This window comes from Aethalodelphis obliquidens, unplaced genomic scaffold, assembly GCF_003676395.1.
Source record: "Aethalodelphis obliquidens isolate GAN/ISIS:26980383/991018 unplaced genomic scaffold, ASM367639v1 scaffold11, whole genome shotgun sequence".
Classification (NCBI taxonomy): Eukaryota; Metazoa; Chordata; class Mammalia; order Artiodactyla; family Delphinidae; genus Aethalodelphis; species Aethalodelphis obliquidens.
In genome coordinates, this window is record NW_020837955.1 from 11,322,017 (window position 1) to 11,348,040 (window position 26,024).

At 36.7% G+C, this 26,024-nt stretch overlaps 1 protein-coding gene across 3 annotated transcripts in view; it reads left to right on the plus strand.

Moving 5' to 3' along the window:
- Window positions 1-26,024, plus strand: part of BTAF1 (B-TFIID TATA-box binding protein associated factor 1) — a 94,740-nt gene that overhangs the window by 30,337 nt on the left and 38,379 nt on the right. For all 3 annotated transcript variants that reach the window (XM_027112034.1, XM_027112035.1, XM_027112036.1), the window contains 7 exons: window positions 421-510; window positions 1,205-1,300; window positions 1,400-1,576; window positions 2,275-2,415; window positions 3,232-3,356; window positions 6,057-6,177; window positions 25,605-25,709. In XM_027112034.1, coding sequence (XP_026967835.1) covers window positions 421-510; window positions 1,205-1,300; window positions 1,400-1,576; window positions 2,275-2,415; window positions 3,232-3,356; window positions 6,057-6,177; window positions 25,605-25,709 — 855 coding nt within the window. The remainder of the gene's footprint in view (window positions 1-420; window positions 511-1,204; window positions 1,301-1,399; window positions 1,577-2,274; window positions 2,416-3,231; window positions 3,357-6,056; window positions 6,178-25,604; window positions 25,710-26,024) is intronic.

Here is a 26,024-nt window from a genome sequence, read left to right on the forward strand (position 1 = left end):
ATTGTCTTCCTTTGATGCTTAACACTGGTAGCTTTGGAACTTAGTATTGATGTATTTATTTCTAAAATATTGGTGTTTGCGCTATAAAGAACATTATATGATGCTTGTCTCTCCTTTCCTGTGGATGATGCTGAATGCAAGTAGAGGTTAGAGGAATGACAGCCAGGTGGATTAATATCTCAGAAGGAATTTAGAATAGCTGTTTTCTTGCCTTGATTTTTAAAAAAATTCCACATAATCAAAATTGTGAAATAAATATATGTAATTCTTCTTGGACAATAGAAGAAAAACACATTCTTGTGAAGTACTGCTTAGTTCCAATTTCTTAAAAATCTAATATCCCTTTTTCATACTGAAGCAAAGGTAAACACTGTTTCTTAAGCATTTAACCTCTGATATTTGCTTCTTGGTTCTTACTAGGTTCGACATGGTGCAGGCACTGGACTTAGGGAAATCCTTAAAGCTCATGGGAAAAGTGGTGGTAAAATGGGAGACAGCACTTTAGAAGAGGTAAGTGTAAGTGTAGAAAATCAATAATTATCACCAAGTTTCAGTAGGTGGTCTCTTTTTCCAAGACAGGGAAGTAACAGAGCCATGAAGCAGAAATGAGAGGTAAATAATAAGAAACATGGAAAGGTGAACATAAGGAAAAAGATAAAAACGTTAGGAAGAGGTTTATTTATATTATTTATAGACAGGAAGAATGAGTTCAAGGGAAAGATATGTCTGGAGATATTGAGTGGAAAAATATGTAGAAGCATTAGTATTTGAGCAGGATATAAGGGATTAGAATGTAGAGTAAGGTGAATGAAAGGATAGTTTAAAGGTCAGTAAGTAATATGGTGTTAAAATGGAGACACTGGTAATAGGCTAGATAATAGATACATGATAGATATAATTAATATCAGAGCAGCCTTAAGTGGTTTCTTAATTTCTCTTGGAGTGCAAGTAAAATAATAGAATTCATGAATTTTAAAGATTTTGCTACAGTATATCTAATAATCATGGAAGAGAATGTGGTTAATATTAAAGATAGTAATTGGGACTATTCCATATTTTGGTTATTGTTCCTACAGCTAAAATAATCTGTCCCAGTATTTTGTTTCAGTTTACTATAGTATAATAGTTTAGTTTTAGTTTTTGGACCTAATATGTTTCCCTTAATATGTTTTAATACGTTATTAAAAAGTGATCATTTTAACAGATGATTCAACAGCATCAAGAGTGGTTGGAAGACTTGGTTATTAGACTCCTTTGTGTGTTTGCATTAGACAGATTTGGAGACTTTGTTTCTGATGAAGTAAGTATCGCCTAAGGGAGGCTTTACCCAATCAAATTTCAGATTCTTACAAAATAAGTTTTTTTGCAAATGTGAGTTATCTTACTTTCTCATTTGTAGGTTGTGGCACCAGTTCGTGAAACTTGTGCTCAGACATTAGGTGTGGTGTTAAAACACATGAATGAAACAGGAGTTCATAAGACTGTGGACGTGCTGCTTAAATTACTTACACAAGAACAATGGGAAGTTAGACATGGTGGTCTGCTAGGAATAAAATATGCTTTGGCAGTTCGTCAGGTAAACACTTCAGTTTTTGAAGCATGTATGGGAGAGTTTTTTCCCCCCTTAGTTATTTTCATTAATTAAATGAATTGGCCCTAGATTCTTAGTGTTACAGGTAAGCCAGTCCTTCAAGATTTGCCTTGTTGAGGTAGTATCATAGAGATAGGTGATGCTAATAAGAACAAATTAAAAGATAGGCTTGGAAACCTGTTTCTGTTTCATAGCAAGACCAGTTCTCGGCGAGATTCCTAGTGTATGATCACAGGAGTAGCCTCTGGGAGCTGCCTTTATTGGAGCGATTGAAAAGAGGGTAGTTTGGAGTAATGAGAAGCAGGAAGAGATGGCTTTCTTTCCCTCTTCTCTCGTATTCCCTTTGTTTGTCAGTGGTGTTGAATGAGAAATAGAAGTTAAGGTTCTAGCACAGGGGTGTGTATGTGTGTGTATTCACACTGGGAATTCATAGTCCAGCCTTGAAAACATGTTCTGATGTTTCAAGTCACAATGAATAATGAAGTACTTGATACTGTTGTGTTCTTTTTGAAATGAGATTAGTTACATAGGCATCTGTTGATGTTATTTTTCGTTTCCATTTACATGATTCTTTTTAAATAAATATTGGAATTTGTGCTTCCATATGTAAATTTAATAAAAGATGTTTAAGCACAATAATTGTACTATAGAAAATTAATCTGTTTTGATCTACTCTTTTACAGGATGTAATTAATACTTTATTGCCTAAAGTTTTAACTAGAATAATTGAAGGACTCCAGGATCTTGATGACGATGTGAGAGCTGTTGCTGCAGCATCATTAGTACCTGTGGTAGAAAGCCTTGTGTATCTTCAGACACAAAAAGTAAATATTTTTGCATTTTCTTCATGTAGAGCCTGTTTACATTTGAGGTGTAGCATGTTAGGAAAAACAGACTTTTTTCGCCATTCTCCATTTTTCTTATGACAAATAACCCTCTGATGCATGGAATCTCGATTATATATTATCCTTGGGAAGAGTGAACTGTGTCTATTTATCTTTCCCTTTCATGTACAGAATATGTAGGGAACTTCCTTGAGAAGGAAGCAACCATCCCTTCTTCATTTCATTCCCGGTTTTTAGGAATATGAGATTTTTGTTTGTTTTGATTTTGGTTTTGGCTTTTGGTTTTTTAATCTGGTTTCATCTTTGAAATGCCTCTTTTAAGATCTATCTGACTTCCTTTTGAATTATCAAAACTGGAACACATGTATTTGGGAGTGTGGCAAGCAGTACTTTGAAAGCTCAGAAACTAAATTTGTCCTTCCATGATGATTAGGAATGTATTAAATATATTAAATTACTTTACTCAGAGAGTCCTGACATGTGTGTCTACACTGTATTGGTTTCAAAGTTTAGTTTTTTACATAAAATAGAGTATTGGATAACTTATTTCCTGAATTCTCCATCCCATTATGAGCCTCATTAGAAAGGGCAGTGCCAAAGTAGAGTTGAGTGGCATTAAAAAGAGGGGTAGAGAATTGTTAAAGGCTTCTTAACTTTGCTCAAAACTGGCATTATCCAGGGTCATTGGGATTGTATATGTTGTTGAATCAGTAGTGACTCCTGAGATACAATTTGGCATGACTCGGGAATATTTCTTGCAAAATTAATAACTTTTCTTGATAACTAATCTTACAGGTACCCTTCATTATAAATACATTATGGGATGCTCTTCTGGAACTAGATGATCTAACAGCTTCAACAAATAGTATTATGACTCTTCTTTCATCCTTGTTAACTTATCCTCAGGTTCAACAATGCAGGTAATTATTTCTATTCAGTGGAATAAAGTAAAAAGTGTTTACATACATTTCCAGATAATTAAGCCTAAAAATACAATAGCCTAGCACCGTTTAGAACAGTACGGTAAGTTGGGGATGCCAAAGACAGTTATTTCCAGGAGGACTTTTCTTCTTGACTGTCTAGCCACCAGCTCTTTTGGGGCAGGAACTTAGGTCATATTCTTGGGTTAGTTTATTTATATAATTCTTCGATTTGTTCATCCTGTAATAGTTAACTTTAGAAATACAATTATTACATATTATTTTCACCTCTAGCCCCAGACTATGGAATTTTAGCCTTTGTGACAGTTAATAGAATTACTGTTGAACATCAGTTTTACTTTTTCCAAAATTTGCTACTCTGTAAACTTTTTCTTTGTGATGTTCACTTCAACTCTTGTTCTTGATTTCAGTAATCAGTCATCAGGAAGGGAATACATAATAATGTAATATAATGTCCAAAGTCAGAGTCTGGGTGAAGCCAAAACATAAACCAAAAATTTAAAGTGTTGTTTATTTTCCTATCCTGATATTTGAAATGAAGCTCAGCTAATTAATGTATTCCCTACCTTTTAGACTGGCTCCTGAATATTATTTTCTATTAATAGTATCCTTGGAGATAGAGAAGAAAATCGTATGCAACTTAAAAAAAAAAATCACAGATGAGAAAGTTATTCTTCTTAGCCTAGTGAGAGTGTTCAATGAATGTTTATGTGGTTATGATTATAAATGATTTCTGGTTCTGTGAGTGCGTCTGTTTCCAATGAAAATCATCAATGTGTGAAAAATGTTTCAAATAATACTGACCTGCTGATAGTCCTTCAATGTTAAATTTAGGCTAGTAGGACAGCTCACAAATTGGAGTAGCAAAATAAATGCCTATAAAATGAAGAAAAAAGTTGAAGTGGTAGTGCATATATGGCGTTTCCTAATTTTCAGATGCTTTCATTGGTATAGGGATTAAATCAGTTAATCTATATGAAAGCCCTTCTCAAGCTTCAAAATGCAAGAGTTCTTAATTACTCTATATCAGGGGTTGGCAAACTTTTTCTGCCCAGATAGTGATGTTTTGGCTTTGTGGGCCATATGATCTCTGTCAAAACTACTCAACTCTGCCATTGTAGCACAAAAGTAGTCATAGATAATACATAAAGGAATGAACATGCCTGCGATCCAATAAAACTTTATTTAAAAAAAACCAAGTAGAGTGGATTTGAACTGTGAGCCTTAGTTTGTTGGCACCAGCCCTAAATAAAGACTTTGGACTTTTAAAAAAAAGTAATCAAGTGGACAGTGTCTGGAAAGCTAGATAATGTAAACAAAAATGAAAGAATATAGTGAAAATTCTGTTAATTCAATGAGAAATAATGTAGTTTTTGATTTTTTTTTCAAAATTGCCTTAGAAAATTTGCTTCATATGTTTTGATATTTGGCAGATACTTTCCAGCTTATGTAAGAAGAAATGCAGCATGTATTTGGAGCATGAACAGTTACACTATTAACAAGACCTGTTATAATGCTTTTATAATACATATTTGACTGTTTTATGTCCGTGTGTGCATGTGTTTTAAGTTATAATTTTATAAGTAAATTTACTAAATGTGTAAATAAATTTAAGAAGTGATGTTCATACAAACCTGCAAGTAATGAAAATAGCATTAAAAGATGGACCTCCTGAGAGGAACTAAAAGAACAGATAAATAGTTACAATGACATATTCTTTTTTCCTCATTTCTTTTTCTACAGAGGTATATATTTCAAGTGCTAGTTATAAATAATTTCCTAATTTGAGGTAACTTTTATAAATGACTCACGGATGTGACAGGAATCTTAGTGCAAGTTGTTAGCCTACACGTGGCTTTGCTTGCTTTCCCATTTAAAATCTAATCTGTGAGGGGCTTCCCTGGTGGCGCAGTGGTTGGGAGTCCGCCTGCCAATGCAGGGGACACGGGTTCGTGCCCTGGTCCGGGAAGATCCCACATGCCGCGGAGCAGCTGGGCCCGTGAGCCATGGCCGCTGAGCCTGCGTGTCCAGAGCCTGTGCTCCGCAATGGGAGAGGCCACAACAATGAGAGGCCCGCGTACAGCAAAAAAAAAAAAATCTAATCTGTGAGAAGGAAGATAATTTGAATTTTCCTAACTTAGTAATGCTAGATCAGGATAACAAATTTCAAATCTACTACCATACCATCTCTTGTTTCTTTTGATATGTGATAGAGATGGCCCCAAAGGGGGTTGTAAGTTATGTGCACCTATTGGTTACCCATTGGGGTTAGCCATGGGAAAGTAGTAAGGATTAGCAATCCTGATTTTGTGTAGGCTGACTACCAGCTAAGATACATGCCCCCATTTTCCTGAGTAAGAACAGACTGAGAATAAGTGCAGTTATATTGGAAAGTTCTAATTTGATAAAGGTTAATTCATGGCATTAGTGCCATAGAACAACCTAATGTTAATATTTCTCCTCTTCTTTATGACTGCATTTGCTCTGTCTGTACTGGTACTATATAATAACGGTTTTGAATGAGGGTGTTAAGCGAATGTTCATATGAAAATTGTATTGTCTTTTTAGAATTTATTCATCAAAAATGATGCTAGGTCCACAAGGAATTGATACTTAGATAATGTATCAATAGAGCTTCAACTGAGAATGAGTAAGATTAATTTGTGTCTTCTTTATTAGTATTCAACAGTCACTCACAGTTTTAGTTCCACGAGTCTGGCCTTTTTTGCATCACACTATATCATCAGTTCGAAGAGCAGCATTGGAAACTCTGTTCACTTTATTATCAACTCAAGACCAGGTAAGAACTAATAACCATAGTAATCTTGAAATTTATATAAATTAATTTTGTAAAATAAATATGATCACCAGGTTACCCTTGCTTCACATAAAGATCAGGAGAATGCTAGGCCTAGTAAAATTGTATGGTGACTCTGTAGACACATAAGAATGTAATCACCATAAGGGCAGAAATATTTTAATATTTTGTTGTAGGTTGTATTCCCAGCACTTGGAATATTGCTTAACACATGGATGGCCCTCAGTGAGTATTTGTCGAATGAAAGATTGATTGAATATTCCCTTCCTGTCAGAGACTTGTTGTTTATTCTTTTCTTGCTCTGTGTGGTTGACAGTTGGATGATTGGCAAAACTCATCCCAGGTTAGAAGGCTACATTTGAAGCTCTGCGGTATGACTCTAAAGACTGATAATAAAATTGCTAGGCACTTACCTTCTCTTAAGGATTACTCAATCTTAAGAGCATGATATTTCAAAGGATATTATACTTCAGGAATAACACAATGAAATGCCTACAGAGAACCTTCAGGTAATATCACTGTGTGAATGCAATCTGTTAATGAGCTGAGGAGTCCTTGCCCTGTCTGTAAAAGGCTTCACATTCCTATTTTAAAAATAGCCCTAAAGGTCAAACAAAATACTAGAATTTAGGGAAACACCATAAGGAATCTATTCTTCTATCATGCTGTTATTTATAGATAGTGCAGTTTGAGACGGTGGTCTTCAAAAAGCAGTGATTAATTTTTTAGACAATATCGTAGGGGTAAAAGTCTCTTTTGTGTTCACTAACCATGCATTCATATGTGAATTAGGAATATTCCATGTAGACCTACTTTAATCTACAACATGATGTTGTGTTGCACTACCATGAATCAATGTTTGTAAAGTTTCGTTTTACATTATCTTTTTTGTCTAATCACAGTCTTCTAAGGAAAAACTATCAGGTCTGTTTTATAATCCTTAGTTGATCAGGCATGGGTTCATATGACAAAACCGGCATGGGTTGTTCTGAGTTTTCACTTCATTTTTGTTTTACTTTTGTGAGTTTTGCCTAAATGTTTTTGATGTAAATATTCTTAAATTCACTTTCGGTAGACCTCTTGAAGTTATCAGATTTCTTCCCTTCATGTTGTTGTTGTTGTTGTTGTTTGGAGCAGTTTTAAGTTTATAGAAAAAGAGCGAAAAGTACATAGTTCCCATATGCCCCTACCCATATGCGCACAGTTTCCCCTTTAGCTAAGATCTTGCATTAGTGTAGTACATTCGTTACAGTTGATAAACCAATATTGATATATCATTAACAAAGTCTACAGTTTACATTAGGGTTCACTCTTTGTATTGTAGATTCTATGGGTTTTGATAAATGTACGGTGTTATGTGTCCACCATTAGAGTAACATAGAGAATAGTTTCACTGCCCTAAAAAATGCCTGTGCCCCACCTATGCATTTCTACTTTTCCTCCCTTCAGAGCCTTAGCAACCACTGATCCTTTTACTGTCTTCATGGTTTTGCCTTTTGCAGAATGTCATATAGTTGGAGTCATGTAGTAAGTAGCCTTTTAAGAGAGGCTTTTTTTCATTTAGCAATACAGAATTAAGGTTCCTCCATGTTTTTTTGTGACTTGATAGCTCATTTTTTTTTTTATCACTGAATAATGTTCCATTGTATGGATGTAACACAGTTCATATATTCACCTATTGAAGGATATTTTTGTTTCTTTCTGTTTGGACCATTATGAACAAAGTTTTAAACATTCACGTGCAGGTTTTTGTGTGGGCATAGTTTTCAGTGAAATACCAAGGAGCACAATTGCTGGATCATATAGTAAGAGTATGTTTAATTTTATAAGAAAGTGTCTTCCAAAAGTGGCTGCACCAGTTTACATTTCCACCAGCAGTGTGAGAGTTTGTGTTCCTCTACATCATCTCCCAGCATTTGATGTTGTCAGTGTTGTGGATTTTAGCCTTTCTAATAAGTGTGTAGTGGTATCTCACTATAGTTTTAATTTGCAGTTCCCTAATGATATATGATGTTAAACATCTTTTCATATGCTTTTTACCATCTATATTTCTTCTTTAATGAAGTGTTCAGATCTTTTCCCCATTTTTAAATTGGGTTGTTTTCTTACTGTTGAATTTTAAGATTTCTTTGTATATTTTGTATATGAGTTCCTCATTGTTCTTTTAAGCCTTTCTGTTCTTTATAAGGTGACTAAGCCACCTGCAGTCTCTTTTAAACTTAACTTTTGTGGCATTATTTCTTAATAATGTCAACTTTATTTACATTATTAGGAAATCAGGTATTTCATATAAATCAGTTTTCTAAATAGTTGAAACATACTTTTTTGCCACCAAAAATAGTTACCCATTAAAATCATTGACAAACCTGGTTATCATCTTAAAGTATATTAAACATAAGTTAATTTTTTTTTTTGCGGTACGCGGGCCTCTCACTGCTGTGGCCTCTCCCGTTGCGGAGCACAGGCTCCGGACGCGCAGGCTCAGTGGCCATGGCTCACGGGCCCAGCTGCTCCGCGGCATGTGGGGTCCTTCCGGACCGGGGCACGAACTCGTGTCCCCTGCATCGGCAGGTGGACTCTCAACCACTGCGCCACCAGGGAAGCCCATAAGTTAATATTTTTTGATGAATGAGTCACCAAGATGATTTATTGGTCAATAGTGTGCTTGCTTATTATGGTATACCGTGGGAATATTGAGATACATGAGTCGCACTGCTTCTTTTTCAGTTGCTTTTTCCTAGGTGTTTTTTTTTTTTTTTCCTCTCTCAGCTGTCAATTGTGATTTCTCACTTTTGTCCATCTTAAAATCTGGCTCCTCCTCTCATGTTTCAAAATTTTTTGATCCCAAAATTGCTCCAAATCCCCTTCAAAATTGTTTTAGCCCTTCAGTGATTGGTTTGTTTGTTTTTTTAATAAATTTATTATTTATTTTTGGCTGCGTTGGGTCTTCGTTGCTACGTACAGGCTTTCCCTAGTTGAGGCAAGTGGGGGCTACTCTTGGTTGCAGTGCACGGGCTTCTCATTGCGGTGGCTTCTCTTGTTGCGCAGCACAGGCTCTATGCGCGTGGGCTCAGTGGTTGTGGTGCATGGGCTTAGTTGCTCCGCAGCATGTGGGGTATTCCTGGACCAGGGCTCAAACCCGTGTCCCCCGCATTGGCAGGCAGATACTTAACCACTGCGCCACCAGGGAAGTCCTCAATGATTGTTGATATTGGCTATTAAAATTATGTGGTTGTGAAAACATCTCTACGGTGTTCTGTGATGTTGATTTCTTTTTATTCGGGGCTTTATTTATTTATTTATTTAGGTCCTTTGACCAAATTTGAATTTGCCTTTACTGGCTTGTAAATGAATGCTTTGGCCTTAGCATGTGTAGAAGATTGATGATGATGACTGTCATTTCTTATACCAGAACTCTATTGTGTTTGTATGTGATTTGTGGTACGTCAGCCATCACTTATGCATAGGCCCTCAATATTTGTTAAATAAATTTATATAAAATTCAGTGCAGGGTGTTACGGGAAATTATCAATAAGAAAAAAATCCTACATGGTTCTTACTTTGAAAAAATTTATGATATGATTGTGATAAGACTCTTATGTAATAAGTTTAATAAACCTCTGCAAATAAATAATGGAAGACCAGAATATGATAGGTGTCAGGAAGCAGCATTGAAGGCTAGACTAAGTGCTGAAAGATCAGGAGGATTTGGGTGATAAGGTTAAAAAAAGTCATCTTCCCTTACTTCTTCCTATTTAACATCTAGTATCTTTAATACATACTTCTATAAGCATCTCATTTTTCTGAAAAATATGTCAGTTTCAAATTAGGCAAGTTATACAGACTGTATTGAACAAAAGAGCTTTTCCAAAGAGTCTTCTCCTTTTAGACATTTAAATCTATCCTGCTTCCATATCTTCCGTCCAGTTATTCTGATATGTGCATAATCCTTTATTTTTCTAGGTTTTAATGTTTATTGTATTTCCTATGTCCTTTTGTGTTTGTTATCTATGCCTCTTCTTTTTCTCTTCTTAAAAAAATTTTAATGGTGTCACTAATGAAATTTCCCATTGTTACTATCTATCCTGTATCTTCAGAGTGTCTTTTTACTGAAAGCATTGCTGTCAGTGAAACTTAATATTGATGCATGTAGATTATTTTGTGCTTCGTCACTGCCCTGAGCCTTGCTCTCCAGTAGCCTCACCATTGGAGGCTATAGTTATGGTGCATATCACCCACTCTTAGTACATTCCACTTTTTGGCCCCCACATATATCCTTTACTATTTTGTTTGATTTTTTGTTCTGTTTTTTCCCAAAATAATACTATAAAGCCAAACCCTTTCAGATTACTTTTCTTACTACCACCACCTCTTTTTCATTTTTTTAATTTTGGGAAATTATTTAAATAGAAAAAAGAGGGAATTATAAAACAACATTCATCTATCCACTATCCACACTTGGCATTTGTTATAATTCTTACTTGCTTCAAGTTTTTTTCATGAAAAATATAAAGAATAAATGGTAACCCCCTTAGAACATCACCTATTTTCTAATTTACCCATTTTCTTTCTTCTGTATATTTATAAAAAAATATTATTGTCCTTTCCCTAATAGTTGGCTCTTTAAGGTTTGGAATCAGTCTTTGTATATTTAGTTTCTACACAGTCATAGTATTTCTAAAAGGGGAGAATTTGTGTTAAGTCTCAGGATAATTTGGGGGACCATAGCCTCATTTACTTGCAAACTTGTTAGTAATTTGTCATTGCCTACTACATTAGAATTAAATTCCTGTCTTTCTTGTTCTTCTGTTATTTGGCTCTTGTCAGCCTTTTCCTCTGCTATTCCCTAATATTGTCCACGTCTACCCCTATATCGCAGTTGTAACCATGTTACGTTCTTTTGATGAGAGTATCTTTGTACATGGCTCATCACCAACACTACCTGCCCCCAGCCACACACACATTTTCTCTCCTAAATATTCGCTTCGTTTCTTCCTCACTGTAACTTTCCTTCAGGAAACAGGTCAGATTTCTAGGGCCATAAAGTTATTCTGACTTATACAACTCACTATGATTTTTCTTTATCTAAAACATTATTTAAATAAAGTCATTATGCAGTGAAGAGCATTTATTTAATGGTTATGGTTAATCTTGTGATTTTGGCAACATTATTTGCTTTCTGAGAAGATAGCAGAGTAAACCATGTATGATGCTTTTATCTGTTATTGTGTTCCTCCCATGGCATTACCTGATAGTTATTATAGATTGATTAATAGCTATGCACAGACTCTTGTAATGCAAGCCCATGGTCTCTTACCAGCAATTTTGAAATCCAGCACTTTTGTAAGTTGGGTCAACTTATAAAACTACTTATTTGGCAGAAAAACCTGACCATTCTGAATAAGTCTTTATCCTACTTAATGTGCCTATTCACAAATTTTGCTGCAGAAATATTAATATATTTTATTCAGATGCTGCCTCAGACTCTATTGAGGATATTACATAACATATGGTATATACAACCTCATTACTGTTCTAAAATTTGAAAATATTCTGAATTTTAAAACATATTTGGCTCCAGGGAATTTGGACTACAGATGTTAGGCCTGTTGTGACAATAAAATATACCTTCATATAGCTTGCCTTACTTTTTTCTGAGCTGCATTCTATCACTGTTGTTTCCTCTTCAGTGGTTTAATGAAAAGATCCCTTAACTAAACAGAGAATCTGGGTTCTAACCTTAGCTCTACCATTTGTTAGCTTTATGACCTCGATCAAGTTTATTTAACCCTCTGGTGATAATCTCTATTGATCCTTTTTCAGAGTAATATATTGACCAAGTAAGATAATGTATATGAAAGTGCCTTAATTCTGTACAAATACAAATTATTAATAGTACAGACATAACAATAATAATTAACACTTAACACTTCTTGGAAATCTTTCCTAACAATTTCAAAATCTTATTTGTATTCTAGGGTGTAAGAATGATATGTAATTGTAGTAATAATAATCCAGGCTATTATTGAGAGCTTAACTTTATGCTGTGAATTTCAGTAAGCACTATAAATGGGGTGGCTATTGCCATTCCTATTTTGCAGATGAGGGAACTGATGATCAAAAATTAAGAAACCTTCCCAAGCTCACAGCTACACATCTCATAGTAAGCGACTCAACTCAGATTTAGATCCAATTCTTGCTGACTTTCAGCTTCTAGTTTTAGAAGACAAAATGGAATGTGTCTCTTGAATTACCTTCCCATTTCTGAATATGAAGTCACCTTAAGTCCAAAGTGAAAAAAACTTCAGAGCTAATTTACCAGTTAGCTCTGTTTTGGTTTCAGTTCCTAGTTTCTCAACCTATTCCCCTCAATAATTCCAAGGTAATATGGTGTGGCCAAACCTCACTGTAGCTCAGTGCATCAGTACCTCATAAAGACTGATGCCTCTGTTCCATTGGAAGTATTTTGATTATCTTTAGTAATCTTGTGTTTTGTTTTGCTTTGTAAAACCAGAAGACTTTATAAGAAAGATATCCTAAATCTTAAAATTTATCCGATCATAAGTGTGTATACATAGCACAGGGAGATCAGCTCGATGCTTTGTGACAGCCTAGAGGGGTGGGATAAGGAGGTGGGAGGGAGGCTCAAGAGGGAGGGGGTATGGGGATGTGTGTATACATACAGCTGATTCACTTTTGTTGTACAGCAGAAACTAACACAACATTGTAAAGCAGTTATACTCCAGTAAAGATGGGAAAAGAAAAGTGCATATGCAGATATGCTCATCTCTAAAATGTTTTTGTGTAGAATCACAGTTAATATAGTTATTTATGAAATAATAAACTCTCATTTCTTTTATTTATTTATTTGGCTGTACCATGCAGCTTGCGGGATCTTAGTTCCCTGATGACTGATCAAATCCGGGCCCCTGGCAGTGGAAGCGCAGAGTTCTAACCACTGGACTACCAGGGAAATCTCATTTCTTTTACACTTCCATGTGACATACCTTGGCATCTGTGAAAATAAATTGTTTAATCCCCGTGCCTTTATCTCTGTTGTTAACATATGAAAGTATTGGCAAGCCTGGCTTCTCAGGGAGTATGAAATAAGAACTCTTAAGCAAACCAAATTAATTTCGTTTGGTAATGACTTAAAATCAAGATGTAACTTTTTTTTTTGCTGAACTAGGAGCTTGACAAAGTGAAGTAATTGATCACTTGCTTTTCCTTTTTTTAAAAAATTATTTTTTATTAGAGTATAGTTGATTTACAATGTTGTGTTAGTTTCTGCTGTACAGCAAAGTGAATCAGTTATACATACCCATATATTCACTCTTTTTTAGATTCTATTCTCATATGAGTCATTACTTGTTTTTCCTTTCTATAGACTATTTATTCATGCGAGTTTATCTATGAATGTATATGTCTATCAGCGAACTACTTTACTGGAATGTCTAGGTTAATTAGTCTTGATAACCACTATCTGTTTTAACCAGAACTCGAATTCACGATCTAGGAAAATATGCTTCTGGACATTAATCTCTAGTTTAGCCATGTTTTGTTGACTGGGTCAACTTTTCCATTCCATTTGCATCAGTCACTTTGTGAGTCAATCCAGAATTTCAATACATACAGTATTGATTTTTGTTTGAAAGGCAAACATTAGCATGACGCTTATATTTAGCATGAAGACATACATGAGATTGAGTTGGAATCTGGGGCATATTTAGTCCAGGATGTAAGAAAATTTAACATATGCATATGTAGAGAAGGAAAGAAAGACCAAAAGAATAGAGCTGACTAAGACTTTGGCATTTGAGAACATTAGCATAATTAGGTATTGACCAGGTTTTATAAAGGTATGAGAAGAGGAGAGCAAATTTTATATATTTAGTTGACTTTCAATAAATATTGGTTGGACTTATAAATAAAACAAGGCATTATAAATTGTCTATATATAGAATTGGGTTTGTTTTTGGCAGTGGGCCAAAATAGGATTTCAGACCAAATTAGTGGAAGAACACAGAATTCAGTATGATTCATCACTTTGTTGTAGCTTCTTTCCAGATTTTTTTCCCTGCAACCCCAGATCATTTGATATGGAGATAGAAATGATGATGCATTTGCCTGCAGGCAGGAATCAGGTGTTCATGGTAATGATAATCAGATCGCTGCTTTTTTTTCCACATCTGCCCACTTTGTGGGTGTGCTTGGGGGAAGATAAAAGAGGGGGCATAGCAAAATGGTACTGGCAAGATCTTATCCCACCTAAGATGCCAATTTTGCCAGTTAGGGATTTATTGCCAACTACAGTTGTGGAAAATTTTGCATATTACCAACTATTCCCTGTGACTTTGGACCATTCCCCTAAGCAAGGTAGATTTATTCAACAGATATTTTAGTGCCAACCGTGTGCCTACAATTTTCTAGATACTTATTGGTAAGAGACAAGGTCTCTGCCCTTCTGTTGAACTTAAGACAGGAAACTAAGCAAGACAGGAGAAGACAACTAGACAAGCCCTTATAATTATATAATGGTCATTTCCTAAAACTATCAATACATAATGAGGTAAGTATCTGGTAGGGGAAGAAGACAGTGCTACTGGATCCCCACTAGCTAAAAGTGAAGTTGAAACTGAGACCTGAAGGATGAGTGGAATTTAACCAGGTGAAGAGCAGGGTAACAGAGGAAGGAACATGTGTTAAACTCTGGGAGTAGGAGTGAGCATGACGGCACTAAAGAGGAAGTGAAAGGAAATTGGTCCGGCTGAAGGATAGAGTGTACGGGAGTATAGATGGCTAGAAGTTTAACCTTGATTTTCTGGTACAGTGACGTGTCTGATAGGCTTATTTTTGTTTGTCATCAGCTTTCCTTATTAGTTCCATGAAGGCAGAACACAGGAGGGAACACCAATCTGAATAAAGGAGCTGGAAAGAGACTGCCCCATTCTCATCAAATTAAATAACTGTCCTTCATTCCCCTGAGTAATTCCCATAAATGCCCTCCCCTCCATCTGACCCTCACTATAGAAATGTTGGGGACCACATTTAGCACTAACATAAAGCGCTAGCGCTAATATCATATTAATTATTTAACACAAAACAAAAGAATATTTTTAAAAGCCCTCTTAAAACATGAATTTACTTATAACTTGAGTTGTAGTAGTCCAGGTTATAGTTGATTTAAACCTGGTGAAGTAAACAGTCTGTGGTAGGAATTTTTCTGTATTTTAGATTGCACTCTGCTAGACTAATACTAAAGTCATCAGAACTTTGCAGACTTTGCCTAAGATTAGGAGGGAAATTTTTGACTAGTAGACTCCTAGTTAGTAGCATACTAGAAGTCTATGGACTATTTTTTAAAATTTTGGAATGGAAAATCCCAAGGTGGATAATGTCTGAAAGACTGAAAGTACTACACCCCTCACTGTACCCTACTCCCCAACCAATTTAATAAACTATAAATAAAAACAACATTAGGTTACCTGCCTAAATCATTGTCTACTGGAAGACAGGCACAAAATTAATGAAAGCAGGTGGACGAACTTTCAGATTTGCAAGAGGCAAGTTGACTCTGGATGGGCCAAATTGTACTTAGTGATATTTTGAGAAAATACTAATAGTGAGCTAAAGCGTGTAACTTTTTGCAACCATATCTAAAAGGAGATGCTTGCACAGTTGTTTAGATGGACTGAATTTGGCCTATGGCTGTTTTCCCAACTTGTATTTTGTATCTTGTATTTTCTTCTAGGCAGACTTTATGTTTTGCTACTGGAGAATATGTGTTTTTTAAAATACTGGTTCCTGTGATGATGGTGATCTGCGTATGCTGGGTCGGGTTTTTTTTGTTTGGTTAGGTTTTTGGTTTCCCTTTATTTTTTTAATTTATTTTTAAAAATTGATTTATTTATTTATTTTTGGCTGCGTTGGGTCTTCATTTTTGTGCGAGGGCTTTCTCTAGTTGTCGCAAGTGGGGGCCACTCTTCATCGTGGCGCGCGGGCCTCTCACTATTGTGGCCTCTCGTGTTGCGGAGCACAGGCTCCAGAGGCGCAGGCTCAGTAGTTGTGGCTCATGGGCCTAGTTGCTCCGCGGCATGTGGGATCTTCCCAGACCAGGGCTCAAACCCGTGTCCCCTGCATTAGCAGGCAGATTCTCAACCACTGCGCCACCAGGGAAGCCCTCTCTATTTTTTAAATTTTATTTTTCTGTTTATTTATTGACTTCACTTTTTAGAGCAAAATTAAACAGAGTGCCCATCCATATACCCCCTACCCTCCCCCAAACACACCTTCTCCTACCATCAGCATCTCACACCAGAATGGTACATTTGTTACCGTCAGTAAACGAACGTTGACGTTATCATTATCAGCTAGTCCATAGTTTATATTAGGCTTCACTATTTTTTTTTGGCTGCGCCACGCAGCTTGCAGGATCTTAGTTTCCCAACCAGGGATTGAACCCTGGCCCTTGGCGGTGAAAGTGCGGAGTCCTAACCACTGGACTGCCAGGGAATTCCCTAGGCTTCACCCTTGATGTTGCACGTTCATTGTGCTGAATTTGACAAATGTGACATCTCTCCGTCATTATTGTATCATACAGAATAGTTTCTCTACCCTAAAAATACTCTACCCTGTGCTCTTTCATCCCTTTCTTCCCCTGGTCGTTTTTAATAATTATAAAGTAGAATTTACTACAGTAAGAAAGATTATAGCCTGAGAAGGCTACTACAATTTATATTATATTCATTGTTTGTAAATATAGGGGAAAACTCTTCCTCTATAGGTGTGGCTTTGGGATCTACAAGCAACTATTTGGATTTCCAGTGATGGGGTTAGGGGAGAATTAAGAGAGTTGGTAAATATGGTGGGGAGAAATGAGAAGAAATTATGGGAGAGTAATATCAAATTATTTGGTTATTGCTGTTACAGCTTTCCTAATTCTGTTAAGATTGTCCCTAATTCTCTCTGCTGAGAAAAGAAAGAGAACTTTTCTTCTTTCCAATTTCCCTTTCCCTTTCAATGGAAAGTAGTTAAAGCATAGCAAATCAGTGAGTAGGCTCCCCCAGCTGTTGATTTTGCAGTCTGTTTTAAACTTCTTTCAAACCATTTTGAGAAACATATTAAAAAGATAGGACCAGGGTTGTTAGTTTTCCACTGGCTAGAAAATTATAGGTAGCTTTCTGAGTTATACATTATCCCTAGATCTTCTCGCTTTCTGGAATTTCAGTTAAATTTTTCAAATTTCTCTTCAGTCTCTTCCAGACAACACAGTTTTTGCTTTAAAAAAAAAAAAATTGTGGAAGGAGGTAGTGTTAAGTACTGTGAACTAGTTAATAGAATTTTTAGCTCTCAACAAGCTTTTAATTTTGAACAATAGACAACATGTGAGATTCCTTTTCTTAGAATTTTAGGCACACAATAGATATTTAATTAAGCACTATTTGATTGCTTGATTTGGGTTGGCTTTTGAATTGCTGAGAAATTCCTTAGATTAAGGTTCTAAACCTGGGCTTAAGGAAATCCCTGAACCCCCTGAAACTGAAAGCAAAATGTTACACCTAAGTGTGTATATAAGTGTATTTTTCTTAGAAAAGGTGGCGTATAGTTTTTTGTTGTTGTTGTTTTTCAAAGATATCTGTATTATCAGTGTCTATTTTCTCCATACTTTTCTTTTCACAGACACACACACTGTATTTTATTTCTACAAGAGATAAATAGACTGACATCAAGCATTGTAAATGGATGACCACAACAAAAGCAACAATGATTGCAATTACCAAACACGAAACACACTCATACTATGTCATAATATTGACATTCAGTCCAGTAATCCTCCACTGTAACAGCTCCTTTACTTTACAGTGAAAATTGATCTGTATATTTTTTGCCTCTGAGTCCTTGTGGGATTTTTTTTTTTATTCAAACAGAAAGTCACAAAAATTATAATCATCCTCATCAGTTCACTCCGTCCCATGTAATTTTTTTTATCTTCATCTTTTGTTAGCACTTTTATGAGTTCATCAGTTTCCCATTAGAGTTCTGAAAATGCTTATTCATCCAGTTTAGCAGTATAGTCAATTACCAGAAACCTGTACTTGTCAGAGTCTTTTCCATGAATCCTTGAAGACGAAACCCTTTTACAGGAACATACTTGCAAAAGCATCAGAGTACACCCAGAACTGTCTGTAAATAACAAAAGACTTAAAAATGACCACGGATAAAGATTTGATTAAAAAAAAAAAAAAAAAAAAAAAGATTTGATGAAAGTTCATAAAATGCAATTGACAAGAAAATTTAGTTATTTCTGAGATATACATTTTAAAGTAATAACTACAATTATGACTTATAACATTATACCAGAACATATAAGATTTTTAGAAATTTCAAGTAATGCCTGAAAAATTTATATTAACATATGTCCATACAAATAACCCAAAGAAAGTTTAGAATTAGTTGTTCTCTGTTTGTTTGTTTTTTTATACTGCAGGTTCTTATTATTCATCAATTTTATACACATCAGTGTATACATGTCAATCCCAATCGCCCAATTCAGCACACCACCATCCTCACCCCACCGTGGTTTTCACCCCTTGGTGTCCATACGTCTGTTCTCTACATGTGTGTCTCAACTTCTGCCCTGCAAACCGGTTCATCTGTACCATTTTTCTAGGTTCCACATACATGCGTTAATATACGATATTTGTTTTTCTCTTTCTGACTTACTTCATTCTGTATGACAGTCTCTAGATCCATCCACGTCTCAACAAATGACTCGATTTCGTTCCTTTTTATGGCTGAGTAATTCCATTGTATGTATGTACCACAACTTCTTTATCCATTCGTCTGTCGATGGGCATTTAGGTTGCTTCTATGACCTGGCTATTGTAAATAGTGCTGCAGTGAACATTGGGCTGCATGTGTCTTTTTGAATTATGGTTTTCTCTGGGTATATGCCCAGTAGTGGGATTGCTGGATCATATGGTAATTCTATTTTTAATTTTTTAAGGAAACTCCATACTGTTTTCCATAGTGGCTGTATCAATTTACATTCCCACCAACAGTGCAAGAAGGTTCCCTTTTCTCCACACCCTCTCCAGCATTTGTTGTTTGTAGATTTTCTGATGATGCCCATTCTAACTGGTGTGAGGTGATACCTCATTGTAGTTTTGATTTGCATTTCTCTAATAATTAGTGATGTTGAGCAGCTTTTCATGTGCTTCTTGGCCATCTGTATGCCTTCTTTGGAGAAATGTCTATTTAGGTCTTATGCCCCTTTTTGGATTGGGTTGTTTGTTTCTTTAATATTGAGCTGCATGAGCTGTTTATATATTTTGGAGATTAATCCTTTGTCCATTGATTCATTTGCAAATATTTTCTCCCATTCTGAGGGTTGTCTTTTCATCTTGTTTATAGTTTCCTTGGCTGTGCAAAATCTTTTATGTTTCATTAGGTCCCATTTGTTTATTTTTGTTTTTACTTCCATTATTCTAGGAGGTGGAACAAAAAAGATCTTGCTTGATTTATGTCAAAGAATGTTCTTCCTATGTTTTCCTCTAAGAGTTTTATAGTGTCCGGTCTTACATTTAGGTCTGGAATCCATTTTGAGTTTCTTTTTGTGTGTGGTGTTAGGGAGTGTTCTAATTTCATTCTTTTACATGTAGCTGTCCAGTTTTCCCAGCACCACTTATTGAAGAAACTGTCTTTTCTCCATTGTATATCCTTGCCTCCTTTGTCATACATTAGTTGACCATAGGTGGGTGGGTTTATCTCTGGGCTTTCTATCTTGTTCCATTGATCTGTTTCAGTTTTTGTGCCAGTACCATATTGTCTTGATTACTGTAGCTTTGTAGTATAGTCTGAAGTCACAGAGTCAGATTCCTACAGCTCCATTTTTTTGTTTGTTTTTTGTTGTTGTTGTGTTTTTTTTGTGGTATGCGGGCCTCTCACTGTTGTGGCCTCTCCCGTTGCGGAGCACAGGCTCCGGGCGTGCAGGCTCAGCGGCTATGGCTCACGGGCCTAGCCACTCCGCGGCATGTGGGATCTTCCCGGACTGGGGCACAAACCCGTGTCCCCTGCATCAGCAGGCAGACTCTCAACCACTGTGCCACCAGTGAAGCCCTCCAGCTCCGTTTTTTTCCCTAAAGACTGCTTTGGCTATGCGGGGTCTTTTGTGTCTCCATACAGATTTTAAGGTAATTTGTTCTAGTTCCATAAAAAATGCCATTGGTAATTTGATAGGGATTGCATTGAATCTGTAGACTGCTTTGGGTAGTACAGTCATTTTCACAATTTTGGTTCTTTCAATCCAAGAACATGGTATATCTCTCCATCTGTTGGTATCATCTTTAATTTCTTTCATCAGTGTCTTACAGTTTTCTGCATACAGGTCTTTTGTCTCCCTAGGTAGGTTTATTCCTAGGTATTTTATTCTTTTTGTTGCAGTGGTAAATGGGAGTGTTTCCTTAATTTCTCTTTCAGATTTTTCATCATTAATGTATAGGAATGCAAGAAATTTCTATGCATTAATTTTGTATCCTGCAACTTTACCAAATTCATTGATTAGCTCTAGTAGTTTTCTGGTGGCATTTTTAGGGTTCTCTATATATAGTATCATGTCATCTGCAAACAGTGACAGTTTTACTTCTTCTTTTCCAATATTTATTTCTTTTTCTTCTCTGATTGCCATGGCTAGGACTTCCAAAACTATGTTGAATAATAGTGGTGAGAATGGACATCCTTGTCTAGTTCCTGATCTTAGAGGAAATGCTTTCAGTTTTTCACCATTGAGAATGATGTTTGCTGTGGGTTTGTCATATATGGCCTTTATTATGTTGAGGTAGGTTCCCCTCTATGCCCAGTTTCTGGAGAGTTTTTATCATAATTGGGTGTTGAATTTTGTCAAAAGCTTTTTCTGCATCTATTGAGATGATGATATGGTTTTTCTTCTTCAATTTGTTAATATGGTGTATCACATTGATTGATTTGAGTATATTGAAGAATCCTTGCATCCCTGGCATAAATTGCACTTGATCGTGGTGTATGATCCTTTTAATGTGTTGTTGGATTCTGTTTGCTAGTATTTTGTTGTGTAATTTTGCATCTATATTCATCAGTGATATTGGTCTGTAATTTTCTTTTTTTGTAGTATCTTTGTCTGGTTTTGGTATCAGGTTGATGGTGGCCTCATAGAATGAGTTTGGGAGTGTTCCTTCCTCTGCAATTTTTTGGAAGAGTTTGAGAGGGATGGATGTTAGCTCTTCTCTAAATGTTTGATAGAATTCACCTGTGAAGCCATCTGGTCCTGACCTTTTGTTTATTGGAAGATTTTTAATCAGTTTCAATTTCATTACTTGTGATCGGTCTGTTCATATTTTCTGTTTCTTCCTGGTTCAGTCTCGAAAGGTTATGCCTTTCTAAGAATTTGTCCATTTCTTCCAGGTTGTCCGTTTTATTGGCATAGAGTTGCTTGTAGTAGTCTCTTAGGATGCTTTGTATTTCTGCAGTGTCTGTTGTAACTTCTCCTTTTTCATTTCTAATTTTATTGATTTGAGTCCTCTCCCTCTTTTTCTTGATGAGTCTGGTTAATGGTTTATCAATTTTGTTTATCTTTTCAAAGAACCAGCTTTTAGTTTTATTGATCTTTGCTATTGTTTTCTTTGTTTCTACTTCATTTATTTCGGCTCTGATCTTTATGATTTCTTTGCTTCTGCTAACTTTGGGTTTTGTTTGTTCTTCTTTCTCTAGCTCCTTTAGTTGTAAGGTTCGATTGTTTACTTGAGATTTTTCTTGTTTCTTGAGGTAGGCTTGTATAGCTATAAACTTCCCTCTTAGAACTGAATTTGCTGTATCCAGAGGTTTTGGATCATCGTGTTTTCATTGTCATTTGTCTCCAGGTATTTTTTGATTTCCTCTGATTTCTTCAGTCACCTCTTGGTTATTTAGTAACGTATTGTTTAGCCCTCACATGTTTGTGTTTTTTACGTTTTTTCCCCTGTAATTTATTTCTAATCTCATAGTGTTGTGGCCAGAAAAGATGTTTGATATGATTTCAGTTTTCTTAAATTTACTGAGGCTTGATTTGTGACCCAAGATGTGATCTATCCTGGAGAATGCTCCATGCGCACTTGAGAAGAAAGTGTAATCTGCTGTTTTTGGATGGAATGTCCTATAAATATCAATTAAATCTATCTGGTCTATTGTGTCATTTAAAGCTTATGTTTCCTTATTTATTTTCATTTTGGATGATCTGTCCATTGGTGTAAGTGAGGTGTTAAAGTCCCCCACTATTATTGTGTTACTGTCGATTTCATCTTTTAGAGCTGTTAGCAGTTGCCTTATGTATTGAGGTGCTCCTGTATTGGGTGCATATATATTTATAATTGTTACATCTTCTTCTTGGATTGATCCCTTGATCATTATGTTTCATTCCTTGTCTCTTGTAACATTCTTTATTTTAAAGTCTATTTTATCTGATATGAGTATAGCTACTCCAGCTTTCTTTTGATTTCCATTTGCATGGAATATCTTTTTCCATCCCCTCACTTTCAGTCTGTATGTGTCCTTAGTTCTGAAGTGGGGCTCTTGTAGACAGCATATATATGGGTCTTGTTTTTGTATCCATTCAGCAAGCCTGTGTCTTTTGGTTGGAGCATTTAATCCATTCACGTTTAAGGTAATTATTGATATGTATGTTCCTATGACCATTTTATTAATTGTTTTGGGTTTGTTTTTGTAGGTCCTTTTCTTCTCTTGTGTTTCCCACTGAGAGAAGTTCCTTTATCATTTGTTGTGGAGCTGGTTTGGTGGTGCTGAATTTTCTTAGCTTTTGCTTGTCTGTAAAGCTTTTGATTTCTCCATCAAATCTGAATGAGATCCTTGCTGGGTAGAGTAATCTTGGTTGTAGGTTCTTCCCTTTCATCACTTTAAGTATATCATGCTACTCCCTTCTGGCTTGTAGAGTTTCTGCTGAGAAATCAGCTGTTAACCTTATGGGAGTTTCCTTGTATGTTATTTGTCGTTCTTCCCTTGCTGCTTTCAGTTATTTTTCTTTGTCTTTAAGTTTTGCCAATTTGATTACTATGTGTCTCGGCGTGTTTCTCCTTGGGTTTATCCTATATGGGACTCTCTATGCTTCCTGGACTTCGGTGGCTGTTTCCTTTCCCATGTTAGGGAAGTTTTTGACTATAATCTCTTCAAATATTTTCTCAGGTCCTTTCTCTCTCTCTCTTCTCCTTCTGGGACCCCTATAATGCGAATGTTGTTGCGTTTAATGTTGTCCCAGAGGTCTCTTAGGCTGTCTTCATTTCTTTTCATTCTTTTTTCTTCAGTCTGTTCCGTATCAGTGAATTCCACCATTCTGTCTTCCAGGTCACTTATCCGTCCTTCTGCCTGTTGATTCCTTCTAGTGTAGTTTTCATTTCAGTTATTGTATTGTTCATCTCTGTTCATTTGTTCTTTAATTCTTCTAGGTCTTTATTAAACATTTCTTGCATCTTCTCGATCTTTGCCTCCATTCTTTTTCTGAGGTCCTGGATCATCTTCACTATCATTATTCTGAATTCTTTCTCCAGAACGTTGCCTATCTCCACTTCATTTAGTTGTGTTTCTGGGGTTTTATCTTGTTCCTTCATCTGGTATATAGCCCTCTGCCTTTTCATCTTGTCTGTCTTTCTGTGAATGTGGTTTCTGTTCCACAGGCTATAGGATTGTAGCTCTTCTTGCTTCTGCTGTCTGCCCTCTGGCAGATGAGGCTATGTAAGAGCCTTGATGGGAGGGACTGGTGGTGGGTAGATCTGACTGTTGCTCTGGTGGGCAGAGCTCAGTAAAACTTTAATCCCGTTGACTGTTGATGGGTGGGGCTGGGTTCCCTCCCTCTTGGTTGTTTGGCCTAAGGCAACCCAACACTGGAGCCTACCTGGGCTCTTTGGTGGGGCTAATGACAGACTCTGGGAGGGCTCATGCCAAGGAGTACTTCCTAGAACTTCTGCTGCCAGTGTCCTTGTCCCCATGGTGAGCCACAGCCAACCCCCGCCTCTGCAGGAGACCCTCCAACACTAGCAGGTAGGTCTAGGTCAGTCTCCCCTGGGGTCACTGCTCCTTCCCCTGGGTCCCGATGCGCACACTACTTTGTGTGTGTCCTCCAAGAGTGGAGTCTCTGTTTCCCCCAGTCCTGTCGAAGTCCTGCAATCAGTTCCCACTAGCCTTCAAAGTCTGATTCTCTAGGAATTCCTCCTCCTGTTGCTGGACCCCCAGGTTGGGAAGCCTGATGTGGGGCTCAGAACCTTCACTCCAGTGGCTGGACTTCTGTGGTATAAGTGTTCTCCAGTCTGTGAGTCACCCACCCAGCAGTTATGGGATTTGATTTTAGTGTGATTGCACCCCTCCTACCATCTCATTGTGGCTTCTCCTTTGTCTTTGGATGTGGGGTATCTTTTTTGGTGAGTTCCAGTGTCTTCCTGTCGATGATTGTCCAGCAGCTAGTTGTGATTCTGGTGTTCTCGCAAGAGGGAGTGAGAGCACATCCTTCTACTCCGCCATCTTGGTTCCTCCTCTGTGTATAGTTTCACCAGATTTTCAAAGGGTCCCTAACCCAAAATAGATTAAAAACATTGGCCTTGGGGCTTCCCTGGTGGTGCAGTGGTTGGGAATACGCCTGCCAGTGCAGGGGACACAGGTTTGTGCCCGGTCCGGGAAGATCCCACATGCCGCGGAGCGGCTAGGCCCGTGAGCCACAACTGCTGAGCCTGCGCATCTGGAGCTTGTGCTCCACATCGGGAGAGGTCGCGGCAGTGAGGGACCTGCACACCGCGATGAAGAGTGGCCCCGGCTCACCGCAACTGGAGAAAGCCCTTACACAGAAACGAAGACCCAACACAGCCAAAAATAAATACACACCCAAAAAAAGAACAGTTGCCTTAATTTTGTAGTGAACTCAAAGTTGAATTTTCTAGGTTGGCTATCATCTTACAGTTCATTACTTGCATTAATGGTGAGCTCATAGAACTTAAACTGTTTATTTAGCACAGCAGCAGTAATCTGATCATTTGTCAAATTTCCCTGACTGAGCAGTGATATATAATGTAACCAAAGAGTTGTTGCTGGTTAGAGCTTGCTCCCGTATAGAGGATGATTTCAATTTATTAGAAGCACAATTTAGTGTTGTTAATCATAATCAGACTTTCTCCAGCTTCCTAGCGATTGTGTGCCATTTAACTTCTCCAAACCATTGGAATAATAAATGCGGTATTGTTGCTCCAGAATCTTGTCAAAATTTATCACCAGTTGAACATTATTGATGAAGTCATACAGTCTTTTCATGGTAGTACTTCTGTTATTTGACTTACAGCTTTTTAAATAAGCTAACACCAAAGAATTATATGCTATAATTTTGATTTTGTTTTTGTTTTTAGAACTCTTCATCTTGGCTTATACCTATCCTTCCTGATATGCTTCGACACATTTTTCAGTTTTGTGTTTTAGAAAGCAGCCAGGAAATTCTGGACCTCATTCACAAGGTATATGGTGAATATATCTGTACTCCTTTCCCAGTATCTTGGTAGATGTAAAAAAGTTTTCATAACTCTGTACTGTTGTTGATCAGGGATTTTAAGAAATTAGAAATCATCCAAGAGATTTGAATAGTCTGGAGATCTGCAAAATGAGACAAGGAAATAGGCTTCTTATGGAATATAGTAAAGTCCTGGTTAGCCCTGCTGCTTGTGTGACCTACCTGGCAAACGTTTTAAGCGCTTTCTTTGTAGCCTCAATACAGAAAATAAAATGAAGGAAAGGCTGCTTTTCTCCATCCCTCATTTTGCTGTTTATCAGCA